Source organism: Pyxicephalus adspersus, chromosome 4 (genome assembly GCF_032062135.1).
Source record: "Pyxicephalus adspersus chromosome 4, UCB_Pads_2.0, whole genome shotgun sequence".
Lineage (NCBI taxonomy): Eukaryota > Metazoa > Chordata > Amphibia > Anura > Pyxicephalidae > Pyxicephalus > Pyxicephalus adspersus.
The window spans coordinates 49,160,428-49,185,028 of record NC_092861.1 but is presented as its reverse complement, the minus strand read 5'-3'; the positions used below and the strand labels follow the sequence as shown (position 1 = coordinate 49,185,028).

At 36.9% G+C, this 24,601-nt stretch overlaps 1 protein-coding gene across 1 annotated transcript in view; it reads right to left on the bottom strand.

The window, feature by feature from the left end:
- Window positions 1-24,601, bottom strand: part of FNDC3B (fibronectin type III domain containing 3B) — a 176,960-nt gene that overhangs the window by 81,491 nt on the left and 70,868 nt on the right. The window contains exons 4-6 of the mRNA XM_072408114.1: window positions 11,818-11,894; window positions 9,903-10,143; window positions 8,916-9,197 (exon numbers count right to left, since the gene is read on the bottom strand). Coding sequence (XP_072264215.1) covers window positions 8,916-9,197; window positions 9,903-10,143; window positions 11,818-11,894 — 600 coding nt within the window. The remainder of the gene's footprint in view (window positions 1-8,915; window positions 9,198-9,902; window positions 10,144-11,817; window positions 11,895-24,601) is intronic.

Below are 24,601 nucleotides of genomic sequence, written 5' to 3'. Positions count from 1 at the left end.
GCTTAAAAACCGGTAGAGAGGGTTATAGAAAAGAGCAGGGAGCACTCCCATTGGCTGTTGGTTGTCAAGAGTCATTTAAAATTATTGTCAAATTAAAATCCAAAAAACAGGGACACTAATGCAATTTGATAATGTTTCTGCTGACTTCTGATTGATAATAAGTGGTGTACAATGGTAATCCAGGTAAATGATCATTGATTGTCTACTTATCGTCATTACCAAATTGACTAGTGTATAGCCAATTCAATATAGCAATTATGTAAAGTAAACTGAGACTTATGAGCTACGTACACATATCCAATGGTTCTTGCCCGATAATCGGCTCAGGGCTGATATCGGACAAGAATCTGGCGTGTGTACAGCGCCCGTCGTCCCTCGTCTGAACGACCGTTCTGGCGGATCCACGGACAATGGAAGACGAAGGATCCTAATGCAAGGGAAGGGGGAGAGCATGCAGCTGGGTGCTGCTCCGTCGTTCTACCCCTCACCTCCTAATAGAGCAGAACGGTGCTGTATGTACAGCACTCATTCATGCATCGTGCAGTCCTTAGTCGTTGGAAAGGATCATGAAAGATCCTTTCAAACGACAATAATTGTACGTGTATATGCAGCTTTAGATTGCAAATTGTAATCTGGTAAGTGTACACCAAACAATAGTGATAAGATACAAGACACATAAACTGGTGCTATGATTCATGCTAACACGTCAAAACTTTGGCCAAAGTGGGAAAGTGTTGGAACTCTTCAGAGGAATTTTACTGCTATTTGGGATTCTGTGAAAGCGATTTACTCTCACTTCTAAAACCCAGACACAAACAACTCTTTGTTTTAATAGAGGCTGGAGTTTTTGGCTTGGCATACACTTTAACGGCTAACCCACCTAAAATAGGAAATCGGAGGAATAACTTTTAACAGTTTAGAAATGTATTGGGTACAAAAGATTCAACGGAACAGAACCCAAAAATTAACAATGAACTGTCAAAAATTGTAAGTGTAATGCTACAGAATAATACCTCATCTGGGATATCAAGTATTTGGTAGATTTTGGTCTTTGAACATTTGAATGTCTATTGGCTTCCTCTCTGGCCAAGTATTACATGCAGAATGTATTTATTTACATTACACTTTTAAAAAGAAAAAGGTCCAAGCTTTTATCATGCTACAAAAATGCCTATGGTTAAAAGTGAAAAGTGGTCATTAAACATTTAGGCTAGGTGCAGACCTGCCTCGGGATCAAGCAATTCTAAATAGCTCCACATGGTTGGCTCCTAAAGAACCAGCATCTTCAGATCTAACTGTGCCAGCCCAACAGAAAATGAATAGGGGCGACAGTGGGCATTTTAGTACTGCTCACTGCCACCCCTATTCATTTTCTGTTGGGCTGCTGCGGTTTAAAGCTACTTGCAACATTTACCCTAGGCAGTGGTTCACTGGCATGAAGAAAGTGGTACTGCACCCTGCCCTCACTGCCAGCCAGCACATAGCCTCACTAATAAAAAAAAAAAAAAAAAAAAAAAAAAAAAAAAAAAAAAAGCTCTATATGCTGTAAACGATACAGCATACCATCAGAGTTAATTTTAGTAGCATAATCAAGTGACCTAAATTCACTATGAAGCCTTTGAAGCAGGTAGCACCATGGAGGCGATTTTTTGTTCCTTCCACTTTATGGTTATGTAGAAATTAAATGTCTATTGGGATAAACCTCTATCTATCTAAGTGTAGATTTGATGCCATATCGTGGTAGCCATCCATAGTTGGATACAATAAATCTGTGTAACAAATTTGTCAATTAATTGAACTTTGGATGAATTTTTTACACGGATTTATTGTATTCAAATATGATTAAACACTATGAATACATAATACAATTTATAGCTATCAAAGCCCTTCTTTTTGCTATCCTTTTTTGTTATGTAAAAATAAAATTAACAAGCCATTTTTAACATTTAAACAAATCTACTGCTACTTACAGCACAGAATATCACGAAAATATTAACAAGGCTAAAAGTTTTTTTTTCTCCATGAACCAAAAAGTTTTGCCTATACATAGACTTTACTTAGTACTTTACACCAAATATTAATATATGAAATCTGAACCTTAGACACTTCTTTAGTACCGGTGTACAGGAATTCTGAAAGGGTTTTGTTTTATCCTTGAAAGGCATAATGAAATGTTCTTTTATAAAAGCATGTTAGCTAGTTTTTCTGCAGACTACAAATGGTACTGTAAGTAGTACTGTCCCAGCCAAAAAAACTGAATCATAACTATTTGTTCTTAACACTGGTATGTCCTTGTCCAAGATTTACTATGACTTGATTCAACACATCTGGCTAATGAATGCCTTTACCATTGGATCATTACTCAGGATAATATTAAAAATTCTGAGTGTTGACAAACTCATTCAGGCCTCTACGGAGTGATCTTTATTCCCAATTTTTTCTTTGCATAGATACCAAATAGTTAGCATTTGTTATTTCCCGATATCTACATTTATAGGGTTCAGTAAAACCTCTGTGAAATACTTTTTCTATGGTGAGAAATCTTTAACATTTCATCTGGGAACAGATATGGACAACTAAAGCTCACTGACAACCTAAGTATTATGCAAGCTTAGAACAGACAAAATACCATTGTCTCCAAGGAACAAATAGGAATGTGCTTGTGTACAGACGGAAATGTGGGAAAAACTATTGAAATAATTTGCTAAATAGAAAACAAAGTGAACTAAAAAGCTAGATCCCTTTTAATTCTTGTTGCATTACCTTACTACTTGATATGGAATCACTGAAGAAAGTATACCACTGAAAATATTGGTTCAAGCTGAAATCCAAGCTAACATCTAACAGACGAAATACTTAAATGAAAATGGTTTTACATGCCAAAGAACTCTCATTTTCTGTATATTCAGAGATTTTTTTTACAGTCCTATTACACAACATAAACAGACAGATGACACCACTTTATTTGTTATCATTTAAGAAAGCACTGGTGACACCAGCCTGGAATTGGACAGTAAGGGGCCAGCCAGTGTATTTGTATGCAGCACACAAGACCCATGATTCCAATGATGCTCCTCCTGTAGTACCGGGATTATAGTACAGCTTCTCATTAGATAAATACCATTATTATCCTGCTTCTATGTACCTGCAGTATGTCTGCAATGTTGGATTGGTTTTATGACAATTTATTATCAGATTTTAATCTACGTTTACAGGAAAGATAAAAATGATTTTACTACACAATAAAATTCTACTTTTACAAATGTAATTTTGTAAATCTTGCTTTACAATTATGTGTAATAGTCACAATTGAAATATGAAATAAGAGTTTTTACATTTCTAAACATTTGGACTTGCTACGCTTCTAAGATATAGGCATACAACTACTGTGAACACTGGATTACAATATATAAATTGTACAATGGTTTTGGACCAATGCCCTTTTGACAACCTGGTGGATATGCAAATATCAGCTGTAAAAATGTGTTTCGTATTTTACAGAGGCAACGGAGTTAGTTAGCAGCTAAGATAAACAACATTTACTGAAGCTTGCATTTCAGGACAAAAGTCAAGGAATGAAAGCTTGGCATTTACAAGCAGAACAAGCAAATAGCAGAAATTTAAAATTAATACAGCAAAAGCCCTAAGGGTAGATTAACCCTACTACCTACTACCTATTTGAATTGTCTACTTTTAGCCACTTACAGAAGATTCAGATTCCAAAGGATCCAGCATTCTGTCCACCGCTTCAATGTGGTACAAGGGACTACAAAGACTGACACCAGCTATTACCCAGCATTCAAAGCTGGTACCCAATGGCAAGCATGAAAGAAGAAGAGGTGGTGGAAGCTTTCAGTAGATTTGAGTGTCTGAGTTCCCAACTAGTTTCGAAGGTTACATCATCTTACCCTGATATCACACAGCAGGGATCAGAGAATGGAACCAGAAAATTCAACAGGACAAACAGGTATCCAACACCCTTAGAACTATTGAACGATGATGGAAAAGTGAGTATAAAGCCCCTTTTCTAAATGGATTTATCATCTGGATTTCTGTTTTAATCTGAAAGTGTAGTTTTAAACGGAGTTTCTGGATTAGTAGTTGCCACAGACAGGGAAATTATCAAGACATTAACTGTTCTGGCTGAGTACTGAAAATAGAAATCTTTATTTACAGCACTAGTACCTTGAAAAAAAAAATAATAAAAAGTACTTCAAACTAAAAATATTTAAACAATATATTATTTACATTACAAGTTCCTCAGTTCTGGAGGTTCAAAATCTGCACACAAATTTTTATTGTTTCTCCAACAGTAGTAAAAGACTGGAATTGGACACCCCAGGTTAAAACTTTTTACTGTTTACACTATTCTTTCAACTGAATAAATCAAGAATGATGTTCATGGAGAGTATTACCACTGCGAGGCATCTTGCAAGATTTGTAAGAAAGATGTTTATTATGTTCAAAGTAACATACATGTATCTGGCTATCAATGCCTACTGACACAAGTAAAGAAAACGGATACTATTAAATTTCCATACCAAATAGCATAAATAGGTTCCAGATATGGCTGGATTTCATCTACGTAGGTGGAATGTCTAGGGTCTGCTGCTGTTTGTTTGTTTATTTTTTCTTCATCCAGGTTTGTGGTGTCTAAGGGTGATATTGTTCACCGGTTATGTATGGGACTCCCACAGCACCACCCTTGGCAGCTCAAGTGGCAATGAAATAACTGAAAACAAGTCTGCCAAACAGAGTTCAGCGTTGTTAGATCACCAAATGTCTTCAAATATTGCATCGTGTGTCCTCTCACATCCATTTTCTAACCTTATTAACCCATAAGGGATACAGAATGTGCTAAAAATGTGTTATATTTCACGATCGCGGAGGGATGAAAAAACATACAGCGTGCACACAATGCCAGCAGTGTGCTCTCACCAGTCACCTCACAGCCTCCTTTCATCATGCCACAGTCTGTCCCTTAAACCCAAAGAAAATGACAGGAACAGACACACCATTGACCACACAGCTGGAGAATGCATGCCACCAGTGGAGAAGACTCTGTGCTGTACTTGTGCAATATAATTATAAAATAAATTGCTATAATAAATGGAAAAACTTCTACCGAGCCTCTTACTTAGCAATGATAGCTTGGCTGCGAAGGGAGAAAGTTAAAAATATCTGAACTAAAGTAACCTTTTTTTTTTTTTTTTTACAGTTCTTTGGATTGCAGAACTCAAATAAATAGGCTATTTAGGTTGTTATGGGTTACTGCACTTTGCTCATCACTTTGCACTTTGCTCATCATCCATGCTCTTAAGCTAATGCTGAATAATGCCATCATCAGTACAATCCCGGTATATATGTCAGAGAGAACTTCTCCAGGCGGCTCCTGGGCAGCTAACAGTCTGCCAGCTTCCAAGGAACTGCTACCACCATGCTCGTTCAAAAATGAATGAAAATTCTGGTGCTTTTGACGAGTGGTTAGAAAACTATTGTCCACAGCCCGAAAACATTCTTTTCAATGGGGGCCATGGACCAGGTGCTGCTTGATGCATTCACCCATGTTTACTGGCAGTAGGAAGTGGTAACAGTTTAACTCCTGACATGTTATAAGTCCAAAGTAAACCTACACTGCAGATATACAGCTGTGAGTCTGGAGTTATGGCTTATTTAAATGTCTGGTAGTGCACTATTTTTAGGAGAAATGTAAAAAAAAAAAGTGTATGTACTACTAAGTAACAAATATTGATAAAATAGAAACTCTGTTTTTCTACCTTTTTATTTTTTGTTTATTCGTTTTGAGACAGTGCAAATAACTCTCAAGTCAAAAAATATAGTGCAAGTGTAACAAGCAGGTCGTTTGATGCTTACAGTGCAGCCATTTTTAGAGGCCGCAATGATTTGTTAGCAGCAGTACATAGTCTGTGAGCTGCAGGGAACATCACACACCTGTGCAGTTGTTACAGTAGATGCCTTTGTTCCTTTTTGATGGGTATTTTGTTCGTGGGGTCTGGAATTTCACTGGATGGGACAAAGACCTTCATTCTTATGTGCATTAAAGTATCTGTACTGTCGGCTAACAGCAATAAATTATTTCACCGACTTGGAGTCACGTTACACTAAAATGAACAATTGACAGTCTTGCTATAGAAACTCTTATTATGAGATGCTCCTTTCATTTAGTCTATATTAGTGTTGGTAAAATGTGATTCGATATAATAAAGTGTCATTTTGCCACCCAGCTGCACCATAAAGGATAATAAATGACCTATTTTATCTAAAATATGAAAATATTTAAATGTGCTACGAGATTGTGCTTCATATTTTATATTCATATGAAAAAGGCCAAACATTTAAAGAACTATTGGAAGAAATAAACTAGTTAGATATGTTTAAATTGTACCTTGTCTTAAAATCAGCGTCCTCTACTCTGCACACCCCTTCTGTACACTCCTCTTTGAATGGATTCACTTTTCATTTTGAATGGGTTGCCTAACATGACATAATAAACCCTTATTTACTAAAACAAACTGTTTTTTTTTTAGTTTCCTAAAAGGGCCCTTTTTGAGGCAGGCTATTTTTTTCCAAATTGACCATCACTGGTCTAGTCCTTACTTCCCCAGCCTTACTGTCACTGGCCTGCCCCTTTCTTTTTTTGCAGTTCTTTTATTTGTAAAGGCTCAGCATGAAGGTGTTACCAATGCAGTCTACATCCAGCTTGACATCCACCTATCAAAGCATTTCGTTGCATGACTTTTTCCGAGAGCTAACTCATGGCATGAATCAGGGCCGAAGAATCTAAAAAAAAAGACTAAAGCAGCAAGCAATATTTGCAGAAGTTTCCTTCCAACAAATCAAAGTTGGCATGTCATTTCTACAATGCAGATTGAAAATTGACATAAAGACTATTACTAGCTGCTATGGGCCACATATTTTTTTATATAATAAACTATGACCTGTTACCATGACATTTTAAGGTTAAAGGTGTGTGTGACAGAAATTGCAAACTGATTTTTGGATTTTCTTAAAACTGTTGCAATAACACCGATGAGATGTTTTCCACAAACACAACCCTTGAATTTTAAATTCATAAGTAACCTAGCAGGCCAAATAACAAGAACCATAACCTGTATAAAAATCAGTAATTAATATTAGGTGTACTTACATGCTCATTATTGGCTAAATGAGCATTCAGGAGAAAAACTGCTATCTAATAAATTTTCAAAGGCTGTTTTCCTCTCTTTCCGTTGTACACAAGAAATGTGCTATATTTTTAGCACAAATATTTCACTATTATGCAGGAAAAAGAATGCTATGTACATTTTTTCCAGGGCATGAATACCAGGTCAAAGAGTCTGTTCCCTTCCTGTACAGTCACTTACACCCAAGCAAAGACAAAGCTATAATCTTCCTAAATTATTCTGGCTCTCCTCCATCTACAGAAGAAACTGTACACAGACTGATAGGCAACAAGTTCTACTCAGTTAGTCAGTTTTCAACAGACTACCAGCATATCTCATCATTTCTCAAAATATAAAAGTCAGCCAATGGTTTCCTTCAGCATTTTGTGTTATATTATTTTTATATTTCCTTTTTAAAAATTAGGTCAAGTATAAGAATGTATTTTTGCATGTAATAACACGCACATTCAGAAACATGCCAAGAAACACCAGCAAAAGAAAGTCAGACTAAAACTAGCATACAGGTTGGATTTAAAGGGAATTAAAAACATATGCATGTATGTGCAGGCACCACACCTACACAATGATAGCATTTTAGTTACAGATAGGCAAACAACCTTCTACAAAAGGCCAAAACACAATAACATGTAGGAGTGACTTGGAGCTTCAGGGCACAGACTGACTAAAAAAAAAATAATGTTGGATACCTAAATGCTATTCCTCTGTGAGCTTTGAAAGCAGTCAATCAGATTTCAGCTGCCATTTTGCTACTGCAGGCTATCAATGAAAGCTAGTTGGCTAACTAAAAACAAAACTGCTTTTTTTTCCCTCGGGTACCAAAGTCTTAACTGTAGTTAGGAAAGAATTGAGAAACTGATGATATAAGTAGTCTGAGTCATAACCCATACAGTCAGTACTTGATTGCGCTAGTTCCCTTCAAACATCACTGAGACATGAAGTGTATATGGAGAATTTTCCCTAATATCCTTACTTCTTTCTGTGATAATATACCCAATGGCATTCCTACTATTTTTAGTGAACTCTGCTTCTCAACAATATCTAATCTAGTGATTCTAGACAACCTTCAAGCAAATCAAGAGTTACTACATAGGTAGCAAAACAAACATTGCATTACGATCAAAAGTGTACTGGCCAGTGTGTTCAGTGTCCATCAATTCAACAACGGACAATCACCTCTTCTGAACTTGTTAGACAAATCTGGCGTTATTTACACTAAACTAATGTGTAACCGAGTTCAACATACTAATATGTTTATCTTGCTTATTTTTTAGAATATTGATATACATTTTACTTGTACAGTATTTGGAACTCAATGAACATTAATCCTTAAGTGTACAATGGCTCCTGAATTATTTCAATACATAATGGGGAGCATCTGCAGGGCCTGTTAAGGGCTCACTGAAAGCTCTTTATGTTTTTAATTTTTAGGATGAAGTTCAGTAAGCATTTTATTGACATCTCATAGGCACACATATTTCTTCATATTTATCTGACTGGAGAATATTCAAAGTACTGGTACATTTAGTGCTGCGTTCAGTGTCTGAATGAACAGCCTTGTGTGACCTGGACCTTATACGCTTTTATCTGCTCTTAGCAACCTAATAAGGAGAACCGTTTTATACTATGAGTGTGCTACTCAAGGTTTCTAAAAAAATTGGGAAAAAGAAAAAGGATTTTTTTTTGTAAGGGTAATTGATCAAAAGAACCAACCTTGTGTGTCTTGGTCATTTGACTTTGGACTGCTTCTTGCTCTGCGGTCAGTTTTTTTAAGTCCTGTTACACTGTTAACAACTCCACAGCTGGCTCCATTGTGGGCTTTGCCATTGCCATTGTATACAGTCGTACAGTTTCCTATATGGTTTTTATACAAAGTGGATGGAGGACTGTTCAAACGGTTTTGTCTGTCGATCTGTTTGAGTTTTTTGTGCTGAGGCTTGCAATACTGGTCTTCTCGCGTGATATAACTGGACATGCCAAACAGTGGTATGATTTCTGAATATAAAAAAATAAATAAAAAGAATTGTTAAGTTAGTAGATAACAATCAACAAGATAATAGAAAATTGTATGAAGTGTAAAGCAGACTCCTTTCTCAATCCTATTGTTCCTAATGGAGAGGTTAAATGTTAAAAACTACAGAAGTTTGTGATATAGGTATGGGATGTACTATAGCACTTGACCTTGTCAGGGAGGATTCAATGTGGCAGCTCTACTCATCCTGGATTCTGTCCTCTGCATCCCTGGGCAAAATGTCACCTTTCTCTTGGAAGGTTACTGGTAAATACAGTGCAGGCTAAATGAAAAATTGAATAGGTTTGGTTTTATTATTTTAAAACAAACTGTCCCGGTGGCTTGTTAAAACCCAACTGACTTTTAATTAGAGCTGTGTCCTGGAGCCGAGTGTTGCCTAGCTTATCAGGACTCTGAAAGGTGTGAGCCAGTCCCTAGGTTAGAGGTTTGCCTTGTCCTGCTTCTCTCGTTCTTTGTCCTACTTAAAGTGCTATGCTCTGCTTCTCCAGGTACCAGATTCCTTTTTGTTAAGGATGCTGCTAGTGGTTTCAGGGCCTCAGTGGACTGAATTTAGATTAAGCTGCCCAAATAATACTCTGTGCAGGGGCTGCAACAATGACAGGGGAGCTCTCTGCTCCCATCATTGAAATATTTTTGTGTCAAACCTATTTAAAAATCAAACCATTTACCTTGCTCTCCATAGATTGTGGGAGGAAGATGGTGTGGGTAGAACTGGGGAGGTATATCACCAGGCCCCGTGACTGGCGGATAAAAATGAGTATGTGAGTTGTGTAGGAAATGCGGATGATGTGCAAGATATGGAGGTAAATGATGAGTTGGAGAGATGGCAGATGGATAGCTTGGAGGGTAACAGTCTGGGGATTGTGGTGTAACCACTACACGTCGAACTCCTGTGCTGTCTTCAATAACCTACAGAAAAAACATAATCAGGAGAAAATTATACAAAGAAACAATCAGGCAAAAACAGGGAAACAAAGAGAAAACGTACAAAGACATTTAGAGAAGAAGCACAAAATGTAATGATGTAAGAGATAGGCCATGTACACACGTTAGATATTTAAAGGTAGATGCCTCTTTCTTGATCCTTTCCAACGACAAAAGGCTTAAAGATGCATGATAGAGCACTGTACATACAGTGCTGTTCTGCCCTATGGAGAGGGCAGAAAGAGCAAGCGGCACCCTACTGCACTTGCTCCCCTTCACTTGTCGTTCGACTTTCGTCCTTCGCGGATTCACCAGGATGGATCCATGAACGACATCGGACAGCCGCTGTACACATCGGATTCTTGTCCAATACTAGCCCTGAGGCGAGAATCGGACAAGAATCCTCTGACGTGTGTACATAGCCATACAGAAACCCATGAAAACCAATCAGAAATAATCTCTCACTTAATCCAAAGTAGAAGTGGCTAAACACTAAAACATTTTTCTAATAGATTGGACGGTAAACTAAAAAAACATTGCATCTAACAATTATCTATTCAAACTTTGATAATCCAGCATTCTGGATCAATATTGAGAATGGCCGCTCTGTTTGTTTAATGTACTTTATTTTTTTCACCCAGGAGTGCTCACCAACAACCACCATCATTGGGGGTGTTTCCATTAATAACTAGTTGTTACTGGAAATGTTTGCGATCACTTTAAATGGCTGGTGGTTAGGGAGTGTTCCAGGCTTACGGATGGCTCTGCAGGTCAATGGGAACACAGTGGTAACCAATCTAAATTAAAGCAATATGATAGATTGTTTACACTAGCCATAAACTCATCAATTAGTGTATAGCCACCTAAAATCTGGCTGATGGCTGTAACCTACCACAGCCTGTAGTTCAAATAATTGTTAGCCATTTATGTACATTTTTCAGTTTGAAAAACTATTCCTGTAAACAGAGAAAACCCTTATTGTTTTTTTTCTTTCTTTAAAATAAAACAATGGCCACCATTAGTTACTATGATTAGAGACAGTTATGGCCCCGGCATGTGTATGGTATTTTATTTTCAGGCACTAAACATGGACAAAGGCATTTTACCTACTTAACTGTTGACCTTATTTTACACAAAAAAAGCAGCCATCATCTAAGCACTGGTAAGCTGCAATACATAACTTTTTGTTTACAGATATGCTTTAGATGTAAACTTAACTGAAACTACTGTAAATACGTGAATCTGTTCTGAAATACTTGCAACAGTAGCACTCGGAGAAGAGGTAGACAAAAAAAAAAAAAAGGAGGGTCAATACTGAGAGCCTGTCAGACTTTGCTCTTGTGGACAAGAGCTGACCAGGGGCATTCTTACAGCAGAAATAAAAGGACTTCAGTCTTCTGCAGCTAATATTTTAACTAATCACATAAAGGAGGCAGAGAGGTGACCACTTTACATTATGCTTTCTCAGGTCCACCAACCTGGGTTCGCTTGGTAAATCTCCAAACTGACTAGACAGACATACACAATTCAAATGTATTTAGCTGTTCCCTACATTATGATCATAAAGCCATGTAAGGTATTGTATTTATGTATTTATGTATTTATTGCTTCATGTCACTAAAAGGGTTTGATATTATCCCCATCGGTGAGTATTTGTACCTGTGAGATGTAACCAGGAGGCACATGGATTGGAGGGATGGACCCATTTGGAGACATCATTGGAACTTCTGCAGGACCTGGGGGAAAACAGAATAATTAAGTGAATATATGACATATTAAACAGGAACATAAAATAAAAATATACGCAGAACATATATAATGAGAATGTAATGTTATATAAAATTATGTTATATTGGTTAAAATAATGTAAAAAAAAGCAAAACGTGAAGTAAACAAATGTATTGTAAAAACTTTGACTGTAAAGAATTTTTCCTAAGAAAAACTACATATATTTTTGGCACAAAATATTCCAGATATTTAGGAAACATATACAATTCATATGAGACATGTAGGATGAATAAGCAAATGCCATTCTTAGGTGTTTCGATAAGCAAGAAATAATCCTCAGTCATGATATTTCAGAACTGTAAAGACATTTTGTGCTTTTTTGAATGAATTTAGGCATGCTGGAAACACGACGACAATACAATTTGTCGAAGCAAACTGTATATTAAAAAAAGAGTGTCATAGGCAAAACCACAAAATGGGGCTAATTAATACAACCACATGCCTTTTGACTAACACTTTATAAAGCTTCAGGAATCAAGGCAACAATTTGCCTGCTTGAAATTGCAAACATCTGTTGCACATTTGCCGGCAACATGCATGGCATATATAAATCTTTGAATGAGATGTTGGCAAATTTTACAGTCTGCAATCGAATAGTGGTAGTGGTCTGTGATCAATATAGAGGTATCCTATGAACTAGGAAACTCCCAACTATCTCTGAACAACAGATGTCAAGTAGAAAAAAAGGAATTCCCTACATTGTGGTAGCAAATAGAAAAAGAGGTAAAGCTGTGGGCCCTAATGCAAGTTTATTAAATATGCCAACCACCCCCAGCAAATATGTGGCTAAAAACTGGTTGGTAATAGTATAACACGTCTTTAAAAAACACTCTTCACCAGTAAACAGGGGTCAATGTTTCAATTTAAAAAAAAAACAGTATGGTCTCCAGGAAGAACTGCAGTTATCTTCAGTAAAGAAAATGTTCGTAGAGACCTAAGGCAAGGTATGGAGCCCTGGATTGCTGGTTCAGTGCCCCAGTATTCGCTAAATATTTGGAGATTCAAAATATTGATTATATTGAGGTTGATTGGCATTGCAGTGTTGTATGTTTAATAGGTACAGATAGTTTATATGACAGTTGACTTTTATGTGCAACAAAAGATTTCAAAAGTGTAACTATCCACAATGGCGGATATGTGGATAAATTGTGTAGGGTGAATTATAGAAGCTAAATTTCATCTAAATATGATGGCCTGTGCTGTAACAGGGTTTTTCCTGCCAAACTCAGGAAGACATGAACTATATATACTTCTGATAACATCATACCTGGACAATGTAGAACATTTTTCTGCCTCTCTGGGAGCAACCAACAGGTAACATTCAACCTCACTGACTGGTAGATCACTACAGGGAGTATATGTGTCTGCTTGTTGTAGACATCCACCTGCACCCTCACCTTTGCCAGACCTACTGCTATATCTAATGTTGGAAAAGTGCCCATGAGGCCTGCTGATTCAATATGTTAACAGATAATAGCTGACATCAAAGGAGTGCCCTCAGCTTGCCCATTTTCACATACAGGAGCAGGTCAACCTACAATATGTCATTTTAGTGCAATGATACAGTCCAAAAGAAAACTAAAAAACAACTAATGAATGGTCATGAAAGCTTACAAATGGTTCACAGCATAGCACTGACCCAGATGTCTAACTAATACAATTTGGTCAGTGTCACTAATTACTGTATGCTTGTATTTCCATTGTAATGATTGTAATTACAATCGGATGCGAGCAATCATTTCTATATGGCTCATTTACTTGCAGTTGATATTTACCTACCTGTCCAATTGCTCTGTTTCCAGGCTCTGTTTGACAGGCCAGTTATTCAAACCAAGTATTTTTATCAGATTTTATTATTATTGGATTTTGTTTTGGAATTTAAAATAAAGAACTTAAAAAATACTAAACCTAAAGTGTACCATGATAAATATACACTCTAGATCTGTAAAACATTACCAAGACTAGCCTTGGCACAGTACTTCAAAAGCACATGGTAAAAGTTGTTTTAAATATAGCATATATTTAAAACATTAAGAGTTAAGCTACGTACACACGTCAGATTTTTATCGCCCGATAATCGGGCGAAAATCTGCCGTGTGTACAGTCGGTGTCGTCCATCGTCCGGACGACCGACCTGCCGGATCCACGGACGATGGACGACACCCGATCGTAATGAAAGCGAAGGGGAGAGCGCGCAGCAGGTTGCCGCTCCGTCGCCTCCCCCCCTCCCCTCTCCAAAGAGCATGAACGGTGCTGTATGTACAGCACCATTCATGCATCGTGCACTCCCTTGTCGTTGGAAAGGATCGTGAAAGATCCTTTCCAACGACAAAAATTGGCAGTGTGTACGCAGCCTTAATCCTGCATGGGACATAGTTACAGACATCTATATGTCCAAATGATAAGAAGTAGACAGAGAAAAGGGCTCTTGAGCACACAAAAAAAGAAAATGTCCCTCAAAAGGAAAGATAGATGATAGGCTCTGCTTTGACTTGGTGGTTCATTGTGCATACTGCCTACTTTTGTTGCATTCCACTGAGCTTCTTTCTCAAGTTAAACTTCTCACACATAACTAACAGGGAAGCTTTTAGACCAAGAGAAAATGTATTTCCCTTTCTCCAGTCAGAGTAAAGAGCACAAGAGGAGCTATTCAATGCATGATAGTGTGCCTCACAGAGATTGCAATATGTTCTCAGTTGGCAAACATAGCTCTGTTTGGACAGTTTGTCCAGCCATCCACTCAGCAAACATCAGGATTCCCATTAGAGCGCAGAAAGAAGCAGCAGACTGTGCATTCACAGATCATGGCAGGATTCAGACACAAATCTCCTTGTCTCCAGCTCGCTCTTATTGTGCATTATTCTTCTTTTCTCAAGGCACTGGCATCATTATAAAACAGTGCAAAGACTGCCATGTATATAATTGTTTCCTGGCAATGATTTACAAACACATTACCTACACATTTCACCATACATTGGGCATATCAGGTAAATCTTTCCAGGTGAGTTATACAACATTCCGAACTTCAGTTACTGTATATTAGTAAATTAAAACCCTAACACTTATTTAGGCTGTCCTGCTGATCTCAAGAAGACATTTACCATCTATTTGCATGAACTCCATTAATGACTGCATTTCAGCCCATAACAGGAAGTGCTTAAATCACTTTCCTGACAGATTACCAGGCATTTAAATAAAACATTTAAAATGACTTCTAAAAGTTAAAAAGATTTTAGTGATTGAGATTACATATATGTTAATTTATTCAGGAGCTCCTTGCAGTTGGGGCAAATTGTCACAATTATTCAGAAGTATCTGAGGATGGCAATTACCTAGGCACAAATTACAACCAATTTGCTCATCTTTAATGCTAAAGGTAACACTTTGTTTTAAGCCCATATGTTTGTTTGCATTCACTAAAAATTCAGTTTGACATCTAAATTACTATTGGTTTCTAAGTGAAGAAATCTGCTAACAGCAAAACGGGATATTTTTTTTTTTTTTTACTTCCCTTTCACAAATGCAGCAATCAGATCAGTGCTAAACAGAGACAAGAAATAAGCTTCAGAACCCCAAATCGTTAACTAAAACCCTATGTAGCAAAGTATATTTCACAGTTGATCCATATAATTACATAGCCAAGGGTAAAGTAATTATATAATACACATATGTACAAGTATGCTGTACATACACTCTATGGATAAACAGCTAACAGATACTCTGAGACATTAGCTTTTCTGGACTGCCAAAAATGCCCAACTGCCATGCCAGGCCTCACCAACTTGACATTATTGACCAAACTTCCTAATATTACATGCCATGTGTGCTCAGGTTATTTTAAATGAGATAAGTACAGAAACCTAAATATAAAAAAAAAATATTTTATATGGTCTGTTTACAGTTTGACTGAAAGAGGTGATAGAGTTCATGACCAATAACTAACTTAATTTTTTATCTAGAACCAGAAGCCATGATTTAAATTTGAACTTATTGTAAATATTAGAATAATCTATAATGGGGTCCAAACATTTAGAAGTTCAGAGTGATAATAGATTTAAACAGTTGGCCTTCAGTCCAGTGTACAAAGTAAAGTTCAAGCAATGAAGGCCCCATTGTTGTTCATAGACAATTTGCTACACAGCAGGAGTTTAACAGAATTCAACAGAATTGTAGAACTGGAGTGACTCCATACTGTACACTTTGGTAGCAGTAAATATTCAGCTAGATGGATGTAGATCAATGCAAATGATTGATTACTACAATCATAACATTGGACTACAGAGAGAAATTTGCACGTTGTATGTCAAGCATTAAACCTGACAGTGGTTACACATGTTTTGCTCTTAGTTGTTTATGTTATCATACAGTAATAATATGACCATATCAAGATCCAAATGGCTACAGCTAGCAAACAAAAGACTAATGTGTGATGCATACCCGACCTCCTAGATTGTAAGCTCTTCGGGGCAGTGTCACTGTCTGGTTCGGTCATTTGTAACCCCTATTTAATGTACAGCGCTGTGTTGACACTATATAAATCCTGTTTATTAATAATAATAACAATAATAATAAACCAAAAACAACACACTAGGTAAAAGTGCATGTGTGTGCAAACGAGGAGGGGCATTAGAGTGCTCTGCAGACATCCCCATAGCCATTTTCTTTATGATGAAAACACCAATTCCTCAGGAAAATAATCCAGTCTGACTAATTAGATCCCTCTAAGATAATTCACATAGACCAGGGACCACTAATGACCACAGGCATATTATCATTCACCTTCACTAATATCTGCAGACACCTCTACCTTAAATAATTCCAAGAGGAAAATTCAAAAAGAGGGGAAAAAAATAATTGACTTTGTAAGAGGTATAACAACTCCTGTGGTTTAAATTAGGCCTAGGTAAATAAGATGATCCAAAACTTTTTAAATGTACTTGCGGCTTTCAGAAATCCAACAGAACTATCTTTATTACATCATGTTTCAAGTAGGACACGGCCCATGAACATGTAAATATTACACATTCTGCATCCCACCCATAAAAGACCTAGAAAAGCAGTTCTTGGCAACAAAACCTGCCAGCTGCGCTTAATCATGGAAGTCCCAGCTGGTTTGGGTAGTTAATCTTGGTAGATGTAGTTTTACAATTAGTGGAAAGCAAAAAAATAAGCTAACTAGTGCAAATTAAAGCCTTATTTTTATTTTTGCATACAGTAATGCTTTTGTGGCTTTCCATCCATAACACCTGACACAGTTCAGTTTCTGGAAGAAGAGTGGCACATGAAGTCACAGTTTTTGGGCAATCACTTAAAGCGTACCTAATCTCTGAATTTTCAATTTACATTAAAGGATTGACAAGCCTTATATGTAAGATAAAAATTCTGGTTTTGTTTCTTTTGTTTTTTTAAAAAAAGGGTGCAGCACCTCCCCCTATTTCTTGGCCACCTAGGCGGTTAAGAATGAATGGGAGCGCAAGGCTCTTGGGCGCTCCCATTCATGCAAAGAAGGAGTCTTTTTGCGCAGAGAAAAATGTGTCGATCTCACACATGCATAGTGAGATCAGCAAATTTTTTTTCCATCCTACGTCACCCGATCTCACGCCTGGGTCGGGTGACGTAGGATAAATAACCCAGAAGAGAAGATGAAGTTGGTTGCGCCCGGAGCGCCGGCCCTGGGACGACGCAGGACCCAATGCAGGACACCCCTGGAGTGATCGGACTGCCCTGCGGGATTGAAGGTAAGTTTATTTATTTTTATTTTAGTTTGTCTTTAATTAGCAAAGGCCATTGGTTTATATTTGTGTATATATGGTAAATTTTAATTCCAAATAAGCAAATATTGGTCACTCCAGAATTCAGTCTAATAATTGTATCTAGGAACAACAAGAAATGCTATCAGATAGCTTAAGTTTAACAGCAACCAAAAAGCTTTGCAGGAATTGGATGTGTAATAGGGCGGTTCTTTTACCATCTAATGATCACCCAATACAGCTTAGTATCAAATGAAAAAAGAACACAAGATAGAGCTGGGAGGAGGCATATTGATCTGTACAATGATGTGCTTTTTTCCATAAGTATATGTAGAAACATAATGACATTAAAAATGTATGAAAAGTATGAAAAGCTCTGGCTCTATGTAGCCAGCAGAGACCAAGCCAAAAGGTCATAGAGAATTCTAGGACCTTCCAACACGTATGCACAGCAGTTAGGAAATCTATTTAAAAATTATTTCATCCAAGAGCCATAGTGTAGCATTGGCAGCAGGGAGATGGGATTTTTAAGCAGGCCTGTCAATGAAAAAAAATGTTGATTTTTGGTAATATAAAAAAGAAATTGAATATTGATGTTCAGCTATCATTTTTCACTGTTGCTTAGATAATATAGTTCAAGAATTGAAAAATGTCAACTTTTCTCCTGTTTTTATAACTGAATTACATTATTACAGATATGTAAAAAGTTAGCTAAAGCACATTTGGTGTCTTTTTTTCTTGTGTATATGCAGGAAACGATGTGTAAGTTTAACAAATGTAGATATTTATAAATTTTTAAATAATTTACAGTACTCCTGGCAATTTCAACATATCTCTTTCTATAGGAGATTGGTACCACCACTTTGGTATCATCCAGGGTCAGCAGCTCTTTTTAGACTGAAATGCCTTTGCTTTATGTTTTGAACATAGTACCTGGTTGATTATCTTGTTCTGGTTTGTGTGACATATCTTAAGCTACGTACACACTTCCAATTATTATCGTTGGTAAACGAACGACGAACGATCCTGCACGATATCTGCGAACGATGGTATAGCACCGATCCTGTACATACAGATAACGACACGATCGTTCGTAGATATTGTACACACAATAGATGCGATCGTTTGAACGATACAGGAGGTTACGTGCACCGCAGGAACGTTCGTTCATCACGCATGCTCAGACCATGGACGATCAATGAACGATCGTACACACGAACGATGGTCAACGATCGTCGTCCAATCCGATCCGCCGGTCGGGTCGTTAATTTCCAACGACTTTCCTCGTTCGTCGGCGTCGTTGGTTACTTTTTTTACGAACGATTTTTGCCCAATCGATCGTTCGTCGTTCATTTTGAACGATAAAAATTGGAAGTGTGTACGCAGCTTTACACAGTCAAGCGCTCTACTGCTTCCTCCCAACTAAGTTATGTGTAAGCGATCACTGGGGAAGTGAAGACTAAGGTAATCCTTTATCTTGCTGCCTGTTGAACACTGATAAAACAATTTATTAAAACAGACATGACCTCATTGTTTCTCAGTATTTTGTTGTCTCACAACAATCAATAAAAAAATGTATGCGTGAAAAAACAGGCAGGATTAATTACTGATAGATTTATTTGCTGCTGTATAAAAAAACTGAATTTTACTGACATGGCTATTGTGCCGCATTACATGCCGAAGTCATTACATATAGTTGGAATGTTTGTTTGGTATGTCTGCACTGACTACTGTCAAATTCTTAGATAACAAAAAATTTCATCTGATAACCAGTACTTTAAAAAAAAAAAGTCTCAGCAGTTCTATACTATAATTTTCTCTACATAAATGAATCAGTGTAGATGTTTAAAAGCTGGTGTGATTTCCATTTGATCCCATGAACCCTGCTAAAAATCACTCCTGCAAAAATAATACAGTTCAATGAACATGTTACTAACATTGCATATGCTATATTATGATTGCGTTTGCAACCAAGTCACTTTTTTCACAAGCATCCATTATGTTGAGTGATCTGAAAGTCTCATTGTGCCAAACACATTTTTCCTTGGAGCATTTGTGCTGCTCATGACATCATATACATATGGCTCTACTTAAAAGCAACCATCTATATGACCCAAAAAAGTCAAGGTCAATTACAAAACACAAAAGGCAAGGAGGTTCACAGCTCTTTATATGTTCCAGTGCTAATATTTGTCAGTCCTATGTGCAAGTCAGAGTAAATCTAACTGATTACTGAATGGCATTGCAAAAACACTAAGTATTATAAACAGCTGCCACTGTTTTTGTATATATAAAAAAAAACACTTTTTATTCATTTTTTATTTAATGTCAACGTTGATCAACATTTTTGTAACAGCATTTACACTACTGACTAATTGCAACCTTTTCAGCCGTTTTATATATATAAATGATTGTAACAGCCAAGAGCAATGTCTACATGTGACAGGTTGGCAGTGCAGAACAAATGCGGGAGACAGTTGTTCATTTACAACAGAAGGTGTCACACTAAGGACCTTCACAACAGAAACACCCAGTATTCTTTAACACACGTTTCATATTTAATAAAGTTGATAACATTAGTATGTTAAACTGCAACTACAGCTTTCTTAATCCTTCTTTCCTCTCTAAGACGCATCAAGATACCATTTTCCTGCAGAGGCTAGTTCAATTTTGCCACAGGCTCTTTATAAGCCTTCTTAGCAAGTGTTGGTGACAGTTGCTTTCTCCTGGACTAAGTGGCACTCACATATTAGGGCCGATTTATGGAAGCTCTTTAAGGCTGGAAAGGATACACTTTCATCAGTAAAACTGGATGGTCCACCAAACCTGGAATGGATCTGGTCCAGGACTTAAAATTTTTGCTAACAAATTGCAAATGATTTTGAGGAAATCCATTCCAGGTTTGCTGGATCACCCAGCTTTACTGATGAAAGTGTATCCTCTCCAGCTTTAGAGAGCATTCATAAATCAGGCCCATTGAGTGAGCATCGCTTAAACCAAGGAGTTCTGTGAGCCCAGACTGCATGGTGATTTGGTCCCAAGGGTCAGATTTATGACAAGTTGGCACTGACTGGTCTCCTACTCTGTCTAAAACAATAAAAAAAGGTTTGCGTTTTTATACAATTTAATTAAATATTTTATGCCATTTTGTTAGACATTAAAACTGCCATTTTGCCTCTTCTACATCATTTATGAGATACTCCGATACAGATTTCTTACCATCTAGAAATACAATAAAAAGCTTTCCTGTACTTTTAGCCTTAATAATGTTAAAGTTATAAAGTTATAAATTAAAAATAACTGTCACGCAGCTGATAGATACAAAGTCTAGCATCTCTTGTAAAGGCACAACATTGCCATCATTTACCCTTCATATAGCTCTGAAGGAACCACTAAATGATTCTTGATGAATCCAGTAAATGGTAGCATGCTTTATGCCAGTTTCCTGTCCTTTTTAGAAGGAAAAAGTCTGTGCCTTATCATATTCTTCCAGCTCTGTCTATATACCTATTTTAAAAGAAATAAGCCCTATCATTAAAATAAATAAAGTACCATCATCGTTCTTGGTGTGATATGCTCAGGACCCTAAAGGCCTGGTATCTATTATATGTTCTTTAAAAAAAAAACATCATACTGCGCTTACAAGAGGAAACCTGAGGACAGACAGGGTATTAACATGCCAATCTTTCAAGGTCGAAGAGTAGCAAAGACAACACAATCTCAGGAATTCAGGGTTACTGGCCAAGCCACAGACAGACATTGTGTCTGAAAGATGGCATTCACCTGAATCTCTCACCAGTGCACTAACAGCATTTGCAAACAGCATTCGAGAAACATGTATAGCATTTTCACTTTCACCTTTAGTAAAAGTAATCATGGAAGCAATTTGTTTAACATCTACTAGATTGTAAGCTCTTCGGGGCAGGCTCCTCTGCTCCTGTATCACTGTCTGTATTTGTCTGTCATTTGCAACCCCTATTTAATGTACAGCGCTGCGTAATATGTTGGCGCTATATAAATCCTGTTTTATAATAATAATTACAGGTGAACTGTGCCAGACCTAAAATGACCTCTGAGCACAACTTTCTCAACTATTCAGTAGGCATTATATCTGTTATTTATGCATTTAGTTTGAAAGCGGTCACAAAATGTTTGTGGGAGACTTCAGAAGATAGATACTATTTACTGCTTCAATGACTACTCAGAAGAAACATACACACTACACTTTAACTGATTATTAAAATCGTGCTTGTGTACAGTGGTCCTCTCAATGTCATGTAATATTCCAACCTGGAAAATTAACAATTAACCAAAAGGGATGACTTCAGTCTTTTCCCCTGGAGGAGGACACAGCAAGATGCCTCTCGCCATAGAACTAAACAATGTTTTGTTCTGTCACTGAAAATGATGAAGCCAGATTGTTCCCAGACACATAAAATAAGTGTGTGTTATACAATGTTAAATTTAAGGGCAGTAAAGCTAAATTACACTTTTTTTTGTTTACATGATTTCAGAGAATGTCAATTTTCATCTGAGGCTTCTTGTTTTCTGACAGGTTCCCAATATTTTTATTATTAATAATAATAATTTTTAAAGCTGAACTCCAGGAAAACAGCCTTTAAGGCACCCTTTATATTTATACATTACTCCAAATACGATGTACAGCCCTAAGTGGGGAGAACTGAATTGTCATTGTTTTTGGAATGGCAATCCAACATAAAAGTACAGTAGGTGCCAACAGACCCATACATTATCACACCACAATGCATATACCACTTGTCTTTCTTTTTCCAATGTGTTCACAGCCCATATGCCACAAACTACACGTTGCCCCAAAAAAAGCACATATGACATGAGACATGGAATGTAAAAAAAAAAAAAAACCTACGTATATCAAGCAAATGCTACACTTACTATATTTGTATTAAAATGCAAAAAAACTTTGTAAACATCTTTAATTAGCATATTTTACATTCTTATAGTTCACTGAAGAATTAGCAAAGAACAAAAAACCCACCTACTGTAATGAAGTAAACAAACTGTAGCCACCTAAATCCCACTAACACTATATGACTTTTTGAATCCAGTTGTCCTAATACTGCATATAGTACAAAACATGATGTCTTGATTTGCCCAACAGGAGATATAACATGTGTAACTAATCAATAACACCAGAAACCTGAATGATGTTACATACTTTTTGGCATTTAAATGAAGGCAATATGGCACCAACCCAAAAAGAGTTTTTAATATGGAAAGTGTAAACCCCAGTGATGCAGTGATGTACTTGGTAATCAATGTAAAGCAGAACAATGGCATGTGATTAGTGACAGTTTAATACATTGGCTACAAACACTTCTATTTTATGAATAGGTTAAAAACTTTGGCTAGGTTGTGGGGATTAAAAACAAGGGAATGTAACAACCTTTTGCAAAAAATTACACCAAGACAATAAAGTTTTATAGGACCTTTACATATTATTATAAGCATGGAAGAACAAGTTGTAACTTCCTTTTATTGACACAGACTCCCCTATTTCATACCTACTTAATTCATCTTACTATGACAGCCTTAGTATTCTTTGGCAGAAGCCTGTGAAATTTTTTAGATTACAGCTAGCTTCCTGTAAAAGAAGGCAAACCAAAGGTGAAAGCTCCACAGTAAGTATCCAATGAATGTCTCCTTTTCTTGTGCTGGCACAGACTGAAAGCATTTACTTACTGAATTCTGACTTTTATCACTTCTCTGTTACCCTAGGCATCACCAATGGTCTTTTATTTCACTAGAATTCCATTGCTTTACCTGTTCATAGCTGTAAGCTTCCATATTGATCATAGCCTATGCTGCATCAGGAACAAATTTGTAAAGTCATTGATATATTAGCTTTTATGCATTTGGTAGACCTATGTTATTTTTATTCACTCTTGATCAGATGCCACATACAGTATATAATGTACAAGTGTTGTATGACTTCTGTTGTGCACACAGTTTGTACTCGTTGGTTTCTCCTAAAACACAATGCGACCAGTTTAGAACAAGACCAGCTCACATATTCCCAAAAGGCAGTATGAAACAGAACATCTCCTTTGTTTGTTATCCCAATGCCTTTTACACAGGACTTTTGCTTTGTGGCCGTTTTGTGATTAGTAGGACATAATGAAGCCATTTGGAAGGGGTTTTCTGCTTTGAGTCAAAATATGGGAAAAAAATAATTCAGCTTTAGATTATGAGGCAGTTGGGCTTCCGGGGCTTTTGGAGTTATTTAGTGTTTAAGATGACAAAGCTCTATAAGTTCATAATATGATTTTCCTAAATTATTTTGTAGCACATAGATAATCATACTCCATAAGTGGACAATATCAGCCAACCTGTACTAGCTTCAAATTGTTGCCAACTGGTCATTTCAATTTAAAGTAGCAAAGAGCTGAAGGCATTATCTGATATTACAATATGATATCTACCCCCTAATAACATAACCTAAAGGGTACTGCCAAAAGAGCACAACATATTCCTTATAGCTCACCCTTTCTCTATCTGCAAGATATGCCACAAAAACCTTTCATTTAGTTTGCCCTAGGAACATGGGTTGAGTCCCGCCTGAAGGAGACTAGTTAATATATTTTTTTATCTTATATTGCTTATAAACATAGGCTTTTCCTGCACAGCTGTGGTGTTCACATCTGCCAAAAAAAAGATCATGTTCTTTAGGAACAGTAAAACATAAAAGCACCTAGTTTACAATTATGGGAGGTTCCTCAACAAACACAGCAATGGTGGTGATCCATTTTATCCCATCAGTTCATTGCTGCTCTGCAGATGTTTTGGAGACCATTCTCTTGTATAAATAAATATCTCTCTACAATGAAAACAGATACAAACAAGGAAAGGAAGACAAAAAATGATAG